Raw genomic sequence first — 13,103 nt, 5'->3', positions numbered from 1 at the left:
AAAAGAATTTCTTAATATGAAATTCGAGTGGTATGACAATTAGAGATTAGACAGTACAGAAACTGAAATCACACGCTGAGACACACTATACACATAGTCACCAATGCTGATGTTGTTAACATGAATCATTTGAGAATAAAGTATAACAATAATAATAATTTGCACGGTTTGTAGGCTAGAATCTGTTATTGCAAAGTACAGTAAATATCCACACCGGTGCGGTGACTGACTGCCACACACACACATGATTTCTGCCCGAGTCCCGTCGGATTGCATCGGCTGTGGGGATGAAGACGACAACTCCCATGATTCCACACTCAGTCACGCCGTCATCAAACTACGCCTTTGTTTCTTTGTTTATTTTGAATACGCGCCCTCCAGCGGCGAAAAATTACATATTGTGCCTTTAAATAAAACAAAATTGTAATGAAAAATTATTACATTATTATTATTCATCTTGTTATTATTATTATTATTATTATTATTATTAAATTATTAAACATAAAAAAAGAAATTACTAATTACTTTTCTTTGTCCAGTTGCCAATTGCTTTTCTTTGTCATTCTGTCAAATTCATTATTTTAACCTTTTAACAATCAATTTAAAAATGCCATTGGACAGGCTATTGTTGGGTGCAACCAATCAGCTTTTGATGTATTTTTTAAGAATTTGACTCACTGATTTTCTTTACCTCTAGTGGACAAGGCAGTGTACATGGTGGGCAGCTACGGTCCGAGAGCCGAGGAGCATGAGTTTATCACTCCGGTGGAGGAGGCTCCGAAGGGCATGATCGTTCGGGGAACCTACCACATCAAATCCTACTTCACAGACGACGACAAGACAGACCATCTGTCGTGGGAGTGGAACCTGCAAATCAAAAAAGACTGGGACAGTGCAGAGTAAAGAGGTCTTCCTCTCTCTCTCTCTCCCAGATGCATAGCAACATACCCAATTTCTCACTGATGTTTAAAACAGAGACATAGGCTAGGTAGATATGGTTTTGCTGGCTTTGCAAATGATTAAATAACAATTAGTTGTATAAAAAAAAAAAACGTAAAAAAATAATGAAGATATTCCTACATATTAGGTGTAAACAACAGTGAGGGTATACAGTGACTGGCAGGGTATTAGAGGCGACTTAGTACTTTGTAATAGATTTAACAATGGTATAACCAACAAATGAAATCCCTCATGCCTGTACACTCAGGTTTTAGTGTATACTGTAAATGTAAATATTACAATGTCTGTATTCTTGCAATGCATTTAGAGTTCTTTACAGAGCCCATGACCAGATCAGTGCATGCTTGAATGTGAAGCCATCGTGTCTGCAATGGCTAATTTCTTGTATTATTGATGATGTAATCAGCCTGCTGTTACCTGATAAATACATGTGTAGGACGTGGTTTGTACTAAGTGTTGCTTGTCAAAAAAGGTATTTCTGAGCATTAAACCTCTGTAGAAAAGATCAACTGAAACCAGTATGAAGTTGTCTGGCTGTTCACCAGCAACCAATTCTGGTAAAGCTGCTTCACTTTTCTTGTTGGTTAGTCCTGACTGGCACATCAGCTTCTAAAATGCAACATTTGCTGGTCTTTTCAGCTGGGAACCATCAGTGGAGCCCATAGTCAAGCACCCTCCTCATTCCCTGAAACAATTTAAGATCTGTTCATCTCGGTCCAGGTGTCTGTAACTGTCTTCCATCTAACTTTTATGTTAGATTGTCTCTGATTGTTTTTTTTTTGTTGATATTCCAAAATAAATACATTTATTGTTTATATGCCTGCTGATACTGTTACCTGACACTTCCATCTCCATCGCTGATTTTATTATCTGACATAAGATTATCTTGATTTTTCTTGAATAATTCCCTACTACATGATCATATTCAGAAATATTAGATGATACTGCAGAATATTCAAAATACTCTGTGGAAATGATTGGGTTTTACTATTTCTACAGAATAAAATTTATTGCAAAAAGGTGATTAATGCCACAGGAAATATCTAACTGGCATGTGCATTATGTAATGCCTTTATGGGGGAGTCAAATACTGAATCATTAACTGTGTGCAATAGGAAGAAAAATACGAGAGCACACAAAAGATTAACTGCAATTTTTATGAACTGTAATTTATAACTTTGTGATTCCACAGTCAGTATAACATGTATTTGATCAAATTAAATCCTTGCAATATTTCAACATATTCCCACATGCTGTATATTTTCTCAAATTCATATTGTGACTCATAATGACATTTTCTTCATAATTGGATGTTATAATTAGTCTGCTTGTGGTCTGTATTGCATGATGCTGCTTTTTAAACATGTTAATCAGGGGTTTTATTGTGATGGAGGCAGCAGTAAGAAGTAACGTAACATTTAGGGCATTTTTCAGCTGACCGATTCATTTGCTTAAAAAAGATTCTATTGCTTCTGAATTGTTAAACTTTTCATCTTGTATTTTTAATAAAGTTTGGCCTATCCTTAATTGTATATCTTGTTTCTAATGTTGTAGTTTAGTTCAGCTTATGTTTATTAGATTCAAAACAGCACGTGGCAGTAATGGCTGGCAATGAAAAAGTTATTTCTGTTCGCTGCAAACAAAACAGAAATAGAAATAAAAAGGTTTCAAGGAAAAGTTAATATTTGTTCACTAACACATGATAAGACGAACCACAGAAGCAGGGTTGCCAGGTTTTCACAACAAAACCCGCCCAATCGCTGCTCAAAACTAGCCCAGTGGCTTTCGAGGTGGGTCCCCCGTTAAAACTCGCAATCCTTGGATAAAATACACGTGTTTAGGCGGATTTCCCCTGGTAAAATTCGCATTCCATTGGCTAAATATCACGTTATTGCTGTCGTTTTTCAACCCGCGGACATGAAAAACAACCAGCGGCAACAGTGTTAAAGTAGCCCAATTCCGCGGGAAAACCGCGGACTTGGCAACACTGAACAGAAGAGAGCAACATGCATTTTGTTATATCCTATCGCTTCACTTGAGTCTGCCACAACATGTACCGCCTTCCAAGAATGTAAATTGCCCAATCACAATCAACTATGTTAGGTCCAGCTTTGGTGATTGGCTCTCTGACTGATTGACGTAATCACCAGCCACACGATGTTACGGTCTGAAAGCCACAGTGTTGCCATGTCCTCCTTTTAAAGCGTCTTTAGATTTGTGTTAATTCATGAAATATCACGCTAATAAAAATATACAGTCGCAGTGAAGAATTTTATACACATATTTTTTAAATAAACGTATTTAACATTTATTTATCTAATTTATTTGCAGAAAATGTTGCCTTGTTTTGGGGAAAGTCACGTATTTTGAGAATGTTTTGTCAGTGTAGTTTAGCTGCTTTTCTAGAGAGATCTGGCAACACGTGTAAGCGGCGAAGTTTAGCGATTTAGCATTATCGTTTCAGCTGGCAAGATGGCATCAGTATTAAGACACTCTACCAAATTCAGCCCGTCTGGTAGGTGTGTCATGCCTTATAAACCGTTGCTATTTTTGCTTTTTTGCAGTGACCATTTTTTCCCCCCGAATTAAGTTTGCAGTAGTAATGCATTGAGGAAATAGGACAAAGGTCAGCAGATACAAAAGAGCTGTTTACGTCTTCCTGTCGTTTTTAAAGCAGAAAATCAACATATTATGACACATATTATGTTAGTTTTTTTGTTTTTATTGTTATGGGTTGTAAAAAGTAAGAAGTTAACACCATGTCCTTTAATAAGGGCACAGCTTATTCACACATGAAATACAACATTGTGCTCTTGCGTAACGTTAGTACAGTATTTACTGTAATCAAGTGTAATCAATAGTCAAATACATGCACGTGTTAACAGTGTTAAATGCACTGTGTTGGCTTTTAGTTTTACATTTGCAAAATATTAGTAATTTCTCTTGCAGGATTTGTATCACTGTTGTCTGGAAAAAGCCATCATGGGAGAATCTGTGCTCTGCCATACATTGTATCTAAAAACAGATACTCATCATCCTCAAACATTAAAGTCGACCTGGACAGTAGTAACGGTAAGCATATTAATACATAATATGCATAAATAATTGGGTTTCCAACACTTTGCAATTACATATTTATCAAAAAATCATTACCAGAATATAATTTTTCCTCTTTCTTACAGGTGTTGCTATAATGCAATTCCAAAATCCTCCTGTCAACAGTCTCAGTCTTGACTTTCTGACTGAGTTTGCTATTAATTTAGAAAAACTTGAGCTGGACAGAAGCTGCAGGGGTATGATCATAACATCCGTAAGTCATCAGAAACATCTGCTTTAGTGAAATCAAGTGTAGTCTATTTCATTGACAGTGCGTTTTTTTGTTAAAGGCCCAGCCGAAGGTGTTTTCTGCAGGCCTAGATATTTTGGAAATGTATCAAAAGAGCCCAGAGCACTGCGCAGAATTCTGGAAGGCTGTACAGGACGCGTGGCTTAAGCTTTACGGGTCCACCAAGGTCACAATCACAGCTATCAATGTGAGTGTCACTATAAACACTTTTGACTCTTTTCTGATAATTGTCTTTTTGTGTAAAATATTACTTTAAGGTCAAATTGTGAGATGAATGAGTGAATGATGTAACTGCTGTGTTTTTAGGGCTCCAGTCCTGCAGGTGGCTGTTTGTTGGCTTTGTGTTGTGACTACAGGATCATGGCCGATAATCCTCGCTATAACATTGGTCTCAATGAAACACAACTTGGTATAGTTGCACCTTTTTGGTGAGTATTATACATTTTTTATTTTTTTATCTTGTTTTATTCACAATTCATGTACGTGGGAACCACAAGTTGTATTTACTTAAATAATCCATTAGTAATGAGATTGATGGCTCAATCAGATTGAAAAGCCTTCATGTAAACACCTCAATTGATCTGACTGAGCTTGATCCGAATGAATTTGTGGTGTAGACCTGAAATAATCCAATCAATAGAAAAAAAACACAAGCATACAACTATCTTCCCAATTGGACTCAAAAATACTTTGTGATGTGCGTGTTCTACCAGACTACTTTTATAATATTCCTTTGTAAATGAAAATGTGGATCGAATTGTCAAGTTTAGGATTCATGTAAACAGAACTTTCAGATTTTTTACATGGATTGACAAAAATGAGTGCGTGTAAGCATACCTACTGGAACACAGGGTGGTACTGAACAGAGATTTTGTAAATCAGGTTTAAGGACTCCATGACAAACGTTGTGGGCCATAGAGAAACCGAGAAGGGTCTTCAGCTGGGTTTACTGTACAGTGCCCCTGAAGCCCTGAAGATCGGTTTGGTGGATGAGCTTGTTCCTGAGGATAAAGTTCTCAGCGCCGCTACTGAAAACATGAAGAAATGGTTGGCCATCCCAGGTAAATGGTATTAGCTTGCTCCAAAATATGATATCTTTGCCTGTTATAGTACATTTTGTTCACGTACAGTGTTTTTTTCCTACAGATCATGCCCGTCAGATAAGTAAGTCCATGATGAGAAAACCCACAATAGACAAACTTCTTGCAAACAGAGAAGCTGACACCACAAACTTTGTCAGTTTCATCACCAAAGACTCCATCCAGAAATCTCTTGGGGTGTACATGGAGATGCTGAAGAAGAGGAGGTCTTGAGGACTGAAACACGTGCCTGTTGTTGTTGAAGTTGCCTTTATGGAGTGCATCAGTGTCGCTGTATATCACACTGTCCTCTCTTTTGTTACTAGAGGGTAACTTTGTAAATAAAATCTTTTAAAAATGGAATGGAACCTTTTTAGCATGCAAATAGTAGACATATAGCTTATCCATAACTTTTTTGTAATTCAACATCAAGGTTTTAGATAAAAATTTTACATACAGTATATGGATAAGGAAAAGTGTATAGGTTAAGTAAAGTAAATGGTTACAATTTCTTTTAAGTATTTCTCTATTTTTAATCAACTTTTGACTTTACTAGTTCATTTTAAATGGACTTTAGTTTTAGTTTTAAAAAATGCATTGACACTTTATTTTACAGTGTCCTTGTTACACGTTACATGCACATACTATAGTAATAACAGTAAATTATGCGTAATTACAAGCAACTAACCATAAACCAAACCCTACAGTAAGTATGTTATTAATTAATATTACTCAGTACTTATTTGTGTAACAAGAACACCCTAAAATGTAACAAAAAAATACAAATATTCTATATTTTATTTTATTCTAAAAGTTTATTGAGATTATTGGACATTGGTTATACTATTGATTATATATTTCAGTTTTTCAATTGTTTTTTTACATTTAATTCAACATGCCATTTCTTTGTAGTTATGCAATTTACTTTCTGAGTAAAAATTGTTTCTACACCATTTTTTTTCAGTGTTCTTAATGGGGTAATAAAACTGCATTATGCTCTAGAACAGGGCTGTCCAAACTCGGTCCTGGAGGGCCGGTGTCCTGCAGAGTTTAGCTCCAACTTGCCTCAACACACCTGACTGGAAGTTTCTATGCCTAGTAAGAGCTTGATTAGCTGCTTCAGGTGTGTTTAATTAGGGTTGGAGCTAAACTCTGCAGGACACCGGCCCTCCAGGACCGAGTTTGGACAGCCCTGCTCTAGAATGATTGCGTAATTGTAGAAAATGATTCGTTTATTTTCGTCAAGTCTAAGACAGCACTACACATCAAGCATTAGCATTGCAGTGTATATATGCCGCAAAGGAAATCAAGAATATCTTGATTTCTCTTGAATAATTCCCTACTATACTACCATATGCAGAAATCATAGATAATATTGCAGAATATTCAAAATACTCTGCAGAAATGATTGGGTTTTACTGTTTTAACAGAATAAAATTTCTTGAAGAAAGTTAATAAATGCCACAGGAAACTTGCATGTGCGTTATGTAATGTCTTTATGAGGGAGACAAATGCTGAATCTTCATTAACTGTGAGCTAGTCAGCAATAGGAAGACAAATATGAGAGAGCACAAAAGATTAGCTGAAAGCTTTTTTGTGAATTTTCATTTTTGACAACTCTGTGATTCCACAGTCAAAATATAAGATGTATTTGATCAAATTAAATCCTTAAAAAATGTCAAAATATTCCCACATTTTGTATATTTTCTCAAATTCATATTATGACAAAACTGAAATAGAAATAAAAAAGTTTCAAGGATAAGTTAATATTTGTTAACTAAGAGATTATAAGACAAACCACAGGAGAGAGTAACATGCATTTTGTTATATCCTATTGCTTCGATTCCCTGAATAATTGACGTACTCACCAGCCACACAATGTTACTGTTTGCAGGCCACAGTGTTGCCATGTCCGCCTTTTAATGTGTCTTTAGATTTGTGATCTCTATCATAGGTTCACTTCAATGCTGCGAATCGGTTGCTATGTGAACACCTTCGGTCTGATGAATGTCTGAAGCCCTTATACAATCATGCCATTTTATTGGCCAGTAGTGTAAAGCACCGCCCCAAAAATACATCATGTATGCTCCATATCAGCATGCTGCAAGCTATTTCATCAAATTTCATTTCCTTCAGGAGGTGAATCTTCTGTTGCCCATTGGAAAGAGATTCTTGTGTTCTAAGCCAACTATTTTAGAGCAGTATAATATTACTCCTCTATGGCGGACACGACTTTTCTGAAAGTGTTGGATGCATGCTACAGGTTCATCACGGGCTCATGATGATAGGTGAGTGGGAAAATGCTTATAGTGGCCTATGTTGTTGTCTCCGTGATCATCTGTGCTTTGTAAGTGTTGCGCTCAGGGCTCGCTTTCTTTCTGAGGAAGGAGAGATGTTCGTTCAATCCACGCTGTTCCAGTTCTGCGGTTGCCGAGGCGCCGCATGAGCTGGATGCTTGGTGTGATGAGCCCGAGTGTATGGAGAGTGAGTAAATGTAATTCCCTCTTCTCTCTCGCTCTCTCCCCTGACCACATGCGTTCATCAGAGGAGCGCTTCATGAGTCCGGTGGTTTAGTCAAATACGATTCCCACTCTGGCTGCGGATCAGATGATGCGTACTCTACAGCGGACTCAGATTCTCAGGAGCTTGTAGGGGACATACGTTGAAGATATAAGCCAGGGGTTTAAGGGGCGAGCTTACAGATATTCCCCATTTGCTCTTTCCCTCCCCTGGATCGAGTGTTTCTCGTGTCTATTAAACAATGCGAGAGGCATTCATTTTAGGACGTTTTCCATGCACTATGTTTTTGGTGCTTCATGCTACCAAGCATTAGTTTGCCCAACTAATTACTACTCCTTTCAGCTCCGCTGCTGCGTCAAGCTGTAACAAATAAGTGGATGAGCTCATGTATTAAGAGTATTTCTAATAGCAAGCTAATGCCATAGTGGCTCAGGCTGTAGAGTGAGCAGATGGTTTTTCCTATCTCTCTCTCTACTTTCTAAGCTGCACTAATGCAGGCAAGTGTATTTGAATTGGCGCTTACGCCTCCAACTCTTGTTTCATGTTCTGCTTTCAGGCACATACTCTGAGGAGTCCCGTAGCAGATGATTTGTTGTGCAGTATGGTTTTGGCACTTTTTGGTGCAGTATTGATTTGGCACTTACGCTTCCAACACTTGTTTCTTGGGACTGCTTTTAGGCGCAGACTCTGAGTTCCGCAGCTGACATTTTATTGTGCTCTATGGTTTTTGCTGCTTCATGCTACCAAGCATTAGTCTGCCCGACTAATTATTATTATTCTTTCACCTCCACTGCTGCTTTGAGCTGGAACAAATAGTGGATACTGGCTCTGTGGAGTTTTGCAACACACATTTGTCATGCATCATGACTAATTACTCTGTTCTTGTCAGCCCAACTGGAGATGCGTTGAGCTGAACCACTGTGTGAATAAGTTCATGTGTAAGAGTAATTTTCTTATGGCACTGCGTTTTGTGGTGGCTTGCCTGATTGAGTGATTCAGAGGTTTTTCCCACAATTCATGTGTCTCGGGGCCTCACGCAGGAGGATCAGTCTGTCTGTCATATGGTTGCACCATCCAGCATCTATGGTGACCACCCGTTTTGGAAGAAATGCTGTCACTTCTAGTGTTACCCTGGATTGTAAGCAAATTAAAGATACTGACTTCAGTCCATCTTGTCTCTATCTGAACCGGAGATTGGTTCAGAACAGGACATTCCTCCACGTAGGTTTATGGCACAGATTAATGGGTTTTATGGCAGCAGCGTCCTCTGTGATTCAGTTGGGCCTGCTCCACATGAGACCATTCCAGTGGTGGATCAAGAGAAAAGGGATCTCGCCTCACTGCATCGTCAACATAATTGTTTGGAGATGCTGGCAGTGTATCTGGAACTCAAACAGTTCTTATTTGAGGGTTGTCACATACTGGTCAGGACAGACAACATGTGGTCTTGTACCTGAATCGCCAAGGATGACTAAGTTCTCACCCCCTGTGCAGGCAAAACCAAAAATGTTTTAAAACCAAAATGGAATGGAATCTTTTTAGCAGGCAAATTGTAGACATATAGCTTATTCATAACTTTCTTTTAAATTCAACATCAAGTTTGTAGATTGAAATTTTTCATACAGTATATTCATGAAGAGAAGTGTATAGGTCAGGTCTAATAAATGGTTACAATTTCTTTTAAATATTTCTCTATTTTAATAAACTTTTGTCTTTTATAGTTCATTTTGAATAGTCTTTAGTTTTAGTTTTAAAAAATTCGATAACACTTCCTTTTGCAGTATCTTTGTTACACATTACATCTACTTACTGTAGTAATAACAGTAAATTATGCATAATTACAAGCAACTGACCCTAAACCAAACCCTATAGTAAGTATGTTATTAATTAATATTACTCAGTACTTATCTGTGTAATTATACTGCAACAAGAACTCCTTAAAATGTAACCAAAAATACAAATATTTTATATACACTGTAATTTTTGTTGAAGTTTATTGAGATTATTGGATATTGATTATACTATTGATAATACTATTTCAGTTTTTCTAAATTTTCTACACCATTTGTTTCAGTGTAGGTTCTTAATGGGGTAATAAAACTGCAAGAATAATAATTATAGAAGAACTGAAGGGTAAAATGTAATTCACATTCAATCATGTATTTCTTATAGCTATAAAATGATATTGTCATTGAAGAAAAATATTCTTTTTTTTTTTATTAAGTCTAAGACAGCACTACACATCAAGCATTAGCATTGCAGTGTATATCTGCTGCGAGGGAACAACCTTGATGTTTTTCACAGGAGCTTGACCTCCACTGGAAAGTGATCGCTCACTGCCAGGGCCTGTGAGAGAAACACGAATGCTTCAGATAGAGGAATACACTCAACAATAACTCAACTCTCCAGAGAGCTTCTTAGGTCTAATATGTAGAATACTGAATCCCAATGAGGCAAAACCCTTACCCAACTCTGGCTCAATCCATGGTCTTGCATGAAGTCAAAGACCTGTGCTGATCCAGCAGACACTCCTTTCATCATGTCAGAGGTGGCCACAATCCTTTTTTCAAACATATTATGAATAATTTCATAACACAGGTTTATCTTATCCAGCTAAATAGCCTGTGATGTCTTCCTACCTGTCATAAGGGCAGTTGGTGTGTGTGACAGTTGTGTCCGCACTATCAGGGATGAGCCAGGTGTAACTTTGGTCAGTGTGGAGGCGTATTTTGGACCAGTCTGAATTCGAAACGTAGCTACAGCCAGCATTGAAGTCTCCCAAAAGCATGATGTTCTGAAACGACATTTTGAATTGACACAAATCCTCCAATCAATTATATTAGCATGGTGATGTTCAGAACAATATAAATTAAATTGAAATGTCTGTCATGTTAACAGAACTAGTTCATACAATAAGCTATGCAACAGCATAGTTACATTTGTGTTCAGACGTTGTCTAGTATCCAAGACAACATCATGCAGAGCATCAATTTCCTTCACAGCGACTTCTGGGGATGTATGCTGAGGAATGAGGGCAAATTCCCGGACAGCTATAGAAAAGATACTTGTTAGTGCTCAGTATTTTGAGCAAAAATAACAATCAGCTCAATAAGAAGTGAATGTTGTTTAGTGTCACTGTGAGCTGAAAATTACTTTTAATCATTGAAATTCAATCCCTGCCAACTTCTTGATAAATAATAATATAAATACAGTCATTGTATTTATATTACATTACAAATACAATGCACACTACTGTTTATGTTTGGAGTCTGTAAGTTTTTTAATGTTTTTGAAAGAAGTCTCTTATGCTCACCAAGGCAGCATTTATGTGATCAAAAATAAAAATATGTGTTAAAATAACTATTTTCTATTTTAATATATTTTCAAATGTATTTTTTCCTGTGATGGCAAAGCTGAATTTATAGCAGCTATTACTCCAGTCTTCAGTGTCACAGGATCCTTCCAGAAATCATTCTAATATCTAATCAATGTTGAAATCAGCTGTGATTTTTAATATTTTTGTGAAAACTGTGATACACTTTTCATGGTTTCTGTCATGAGTAGAGAGTTGAAAGGTACTGCAGTTATTGTAAATAGAAATATTTTAAACAATTTAGAAGTCCTAATTGACTTTTGATAAATTTATATAAATCAATATTGCATCCTTGCTGGAAAAAAAAATATTTCAGGAAAAAAAAGTCTTATTGACCCCAAACCTTTGAATGGTATAATACATTCAACCCTAAATATGGTCACCCAGGAACTGAAAATCACATCCCTTTCATTGCCACTGTGGCCTGTAGCACGGCTTTTAATTTCAGGGGAGCTGTCTCTGAATTTAGCGTCCCGGATGTAAATTGCTGGATGAAAAGCTTTTGCTGAACAGTGCGTTCTCACTGTATTACTGCTAACATTTTCAAAATGAACTTGGACCTCCACCTGTATTAGAGGAGAACATCACAACAAAGGGTTCTCTATTGAAAGTATCAGTTCCACAGGATTCACATCCATCATCATACTGGAAGCTTTTTGCAACGGACACTGTCTGAGATCTGATGAAAATAAAAGTGTAATTATTAATTTGATATGAAACATATATAAAATCTTATATGATATATGAACTAAATGTTACCTGTAAATAAAGAGATATCTCTCTTTATAAGTGCTCCTACCCAAGGGCTCACTTACAATGTACTGGTATTCATATGGAGAGGAACCTCTGATAATGAAAGTAATATTTATTAATTTATCTATACAAATAAATACAGTAACTAATAGACAGTTAAGACAACATACCCATTCACACTTTGCATCAGCTTATTCGTTGCAGTGAGATCACTGTCTCTCACTTCTTGGATAAGTACAATGTCATACCGGTGTACTACCTAACAAACACAAAACAGTTACCAAATGAGGGTGTGTAAGTATTTAATAGGTCTGCATGTCACTCACTTTGGTAATGATGTCAAGCAGGGTGGCATTAGATGCTTTTGAATCCCCAAAAGATTTGATGTTGAAGGCTCCAATCAGAAAGGAGCGTCCAAGGTGGACAGATACCAGAAGTAGACTTATAGCAGTAATAATCTTCATGCTGTATATATAGATAGAGGACATATTTAGACATTAATTAAACAGTAGTCATACCCGAGACAGATTTCAAACTAGACATAGCAATACAGGCGAAAGGGTAAAGGCATAAATACTCTTACACTCACACAGAATCTTGATTAATAAATACAATCAATATGCATCAGTTTTAAATATATGCAATGAAAATAGATCTACCTGCTGTTGAGCACTGCTTTCGCTTATGCTGTGAGAACAGGGAGAAAGCTTTTTCGCACAACTAAGTCTTTGTATACTCTAACTTAGCAAGTCCCTCTCTCAGGGAATAAAATTGGTATCACATATTCTGGAGAGTTTTTATTTACCACTACTGTGTAAAGAAACCAGCCTCTCGCTCACTTTCTCCATGGGAATTAAACAGATGGGCGATAAGACAATGTAACTTTAAACAGGTGGTTAGATAGACGTATTAAGATATTTATTTTGTAGCTTGCTATTGCAGCTCAATAGAGCAGGTTTTGTTTTAAACTTGCTGAACTACAGGGAGAGAATAGTGCCACAATAGTACCACAGCTTGTCCGTAACTGTTCATATACTAATACTGTATATAATTTATTTGTTTGTAAAAAATT

General features: G+C 36.8%; 3 protein-coding genes across 5 annotated transcripts in view; 2 read left to right on the top strand and 1 right to left on the bottom strand.

Moving 5' to 3' along the window:
• Positions 1-2,487, top strand: part of arhgdig (Rho GDP dissociation inhibitor (GDI) gamma) — a 32,181-nt gene extending 29,694 nt beyond the window's left edge. For both annotated transcript variants that reach the window (XM_016488515.1, XM_016488514.1), the window contains exon 6: positions 698-2,487. In XM_016488515.1, coding sequence (XP_016344001.1) covers positions 698-903 — 206 coding nt within the window. In that variant the 3' untranslated portion in view covers positions 904-2,487. The remainder of the gene's footprint in view (positions 1-697) is intronic.
• An 877-nt stretch (positions 2,488-3,364) lies between these two features.
• Positions 3,365-5,748, top strand: LOC107690250 (enoyl-CoA delta isomerase 1, mitochondrial-like). 2 transcript variants are annotated; one of them, XM_016488512.1, is made up of 7 exons: positions 3,365-3,475; positions 3,910-4,032; positions 4,143-4,270; positions 4,347-4,493; positions 4,613-4,734; positions 5,189-5,367; positions 5,453-5,748. In XM_016488512.1, the coding sequence occupies exons 1-7, from the start codon at positions 3,433-3,435 to the stop codon at positions 5,617-5,619; spliced, it is 909 nt and encodes a 302-aa protein (XP_016343998.1). In that variant the 5' UTR covers positions 3,365-3,432; the 3' UTR covers positions 5,620-5,748. The 2 variants fall into 2 exon arrangements, with proteins under 2 accessions (XP_016343998.1, XP_016343999.1); XM_016488513.1 differs by lacking the exon at positions 3,365-3,475 and adding an exon at positions 3,508-3,586.
• A 4,355-nt stretch (positions 5,749-10,103) lies between these two features.
• On the bottom strand, positions 10,104-12,783 carry dnase1 (deoxyribonuclease I). Its single transcript, XM_016488638.1, has 9 exons — positions 12,691-12,783; positions 12,358-12,496; positions 12,202-12,290; positions 12,038-12,124; positions 11,845-11,957; positions 10,843-10,955; positions 10,545-10,699; positions 10,372-10,465; positions 10,104-10,251 (listed from the first exon to the last, which is right to left on the bottom strand). The coding sequence occupies exons 2-9, from the start codon at positions 12,493-12,495 to the stop codon at positions 10,204-10,206; spliced, it is 837 nt and encodes a 278-aa protein (XP_016344124.1). The 5' UTR covers position 12,496; positions 12,691-12,783; the 3' UTR covers positions 10,104-10,203.
• Between the last annotated feature and the right edge of the window lie 320 nt (positions 12,784-13,103).

This window comes from Sinocyclocheilus anshuiensis, unplaced genomic scaffold, assembly GCF_001515605.1.
Source record: "Sinocyclocheilus anshuiensis isolate Anshui unplaced genomic scaffold, SAMN03320099.WGS_v1.1 scaffold461, whole genome shotgun sequence".
Lineage (NCBI taxonomy): Eukaryota > Metazoa > Chordata > Actinopteri > Cypriniformes > Cyprinidae > Sinocyclocheilus > Sinocyclocheilus anshuiensis.
The sequence above is the reverse complement of the archived record's forward strand: the minus strand, read 5'-3'. Positions and strand labels throughout refer to the sequence as shown.

Excerpts from the sequence above, each read along its gene's own strand:
- LOC107690250 (XM_016488512.1), top strand. The coding sequence starts at position 3,433 with ATGGCATCAGTATTAAGACACTCTACCAAATTCAGCCCGTCTG. Across the intron at positions 3,476-3,909 it reads TACCAAATTCAGCCCGTCTG|GATTTGTATCACTGTTGTCT; the intron begins GTAGGTGTGTCA and ends TTTCTCTTGCAG. Across the intron at positions 4,735-5,188 it reads GGTATAGTTGCACCTTTTTG|GTTTAAGGACTCCATGACAA; the intron begins GTGAGTATTATA and ends TTTGTAAATCAG.
- dnase1 (XM_016488638.1), bottom strand. The coding sequence starts at position 12,495 with ATGAAGATTATTACTGCTATAAGTCTACTTCTGGTATCTGTCCACCTT. Across the intron at positions 12,125-12,201 it reads CTGATGCAAAGTGTGAATGG|AGGTTCCTCTCCATATGAAT; the intron begins GTATGTTGTCTT and ends TTTCATTATCAG. Across the intron at positions 10,700-10,842 it reads GACAACGTCTGAACACAAAT|AACATCATGCTTTTGGGAGA; the intron begins GTAACTATGCTG and ends ATGTCGTTTCAG.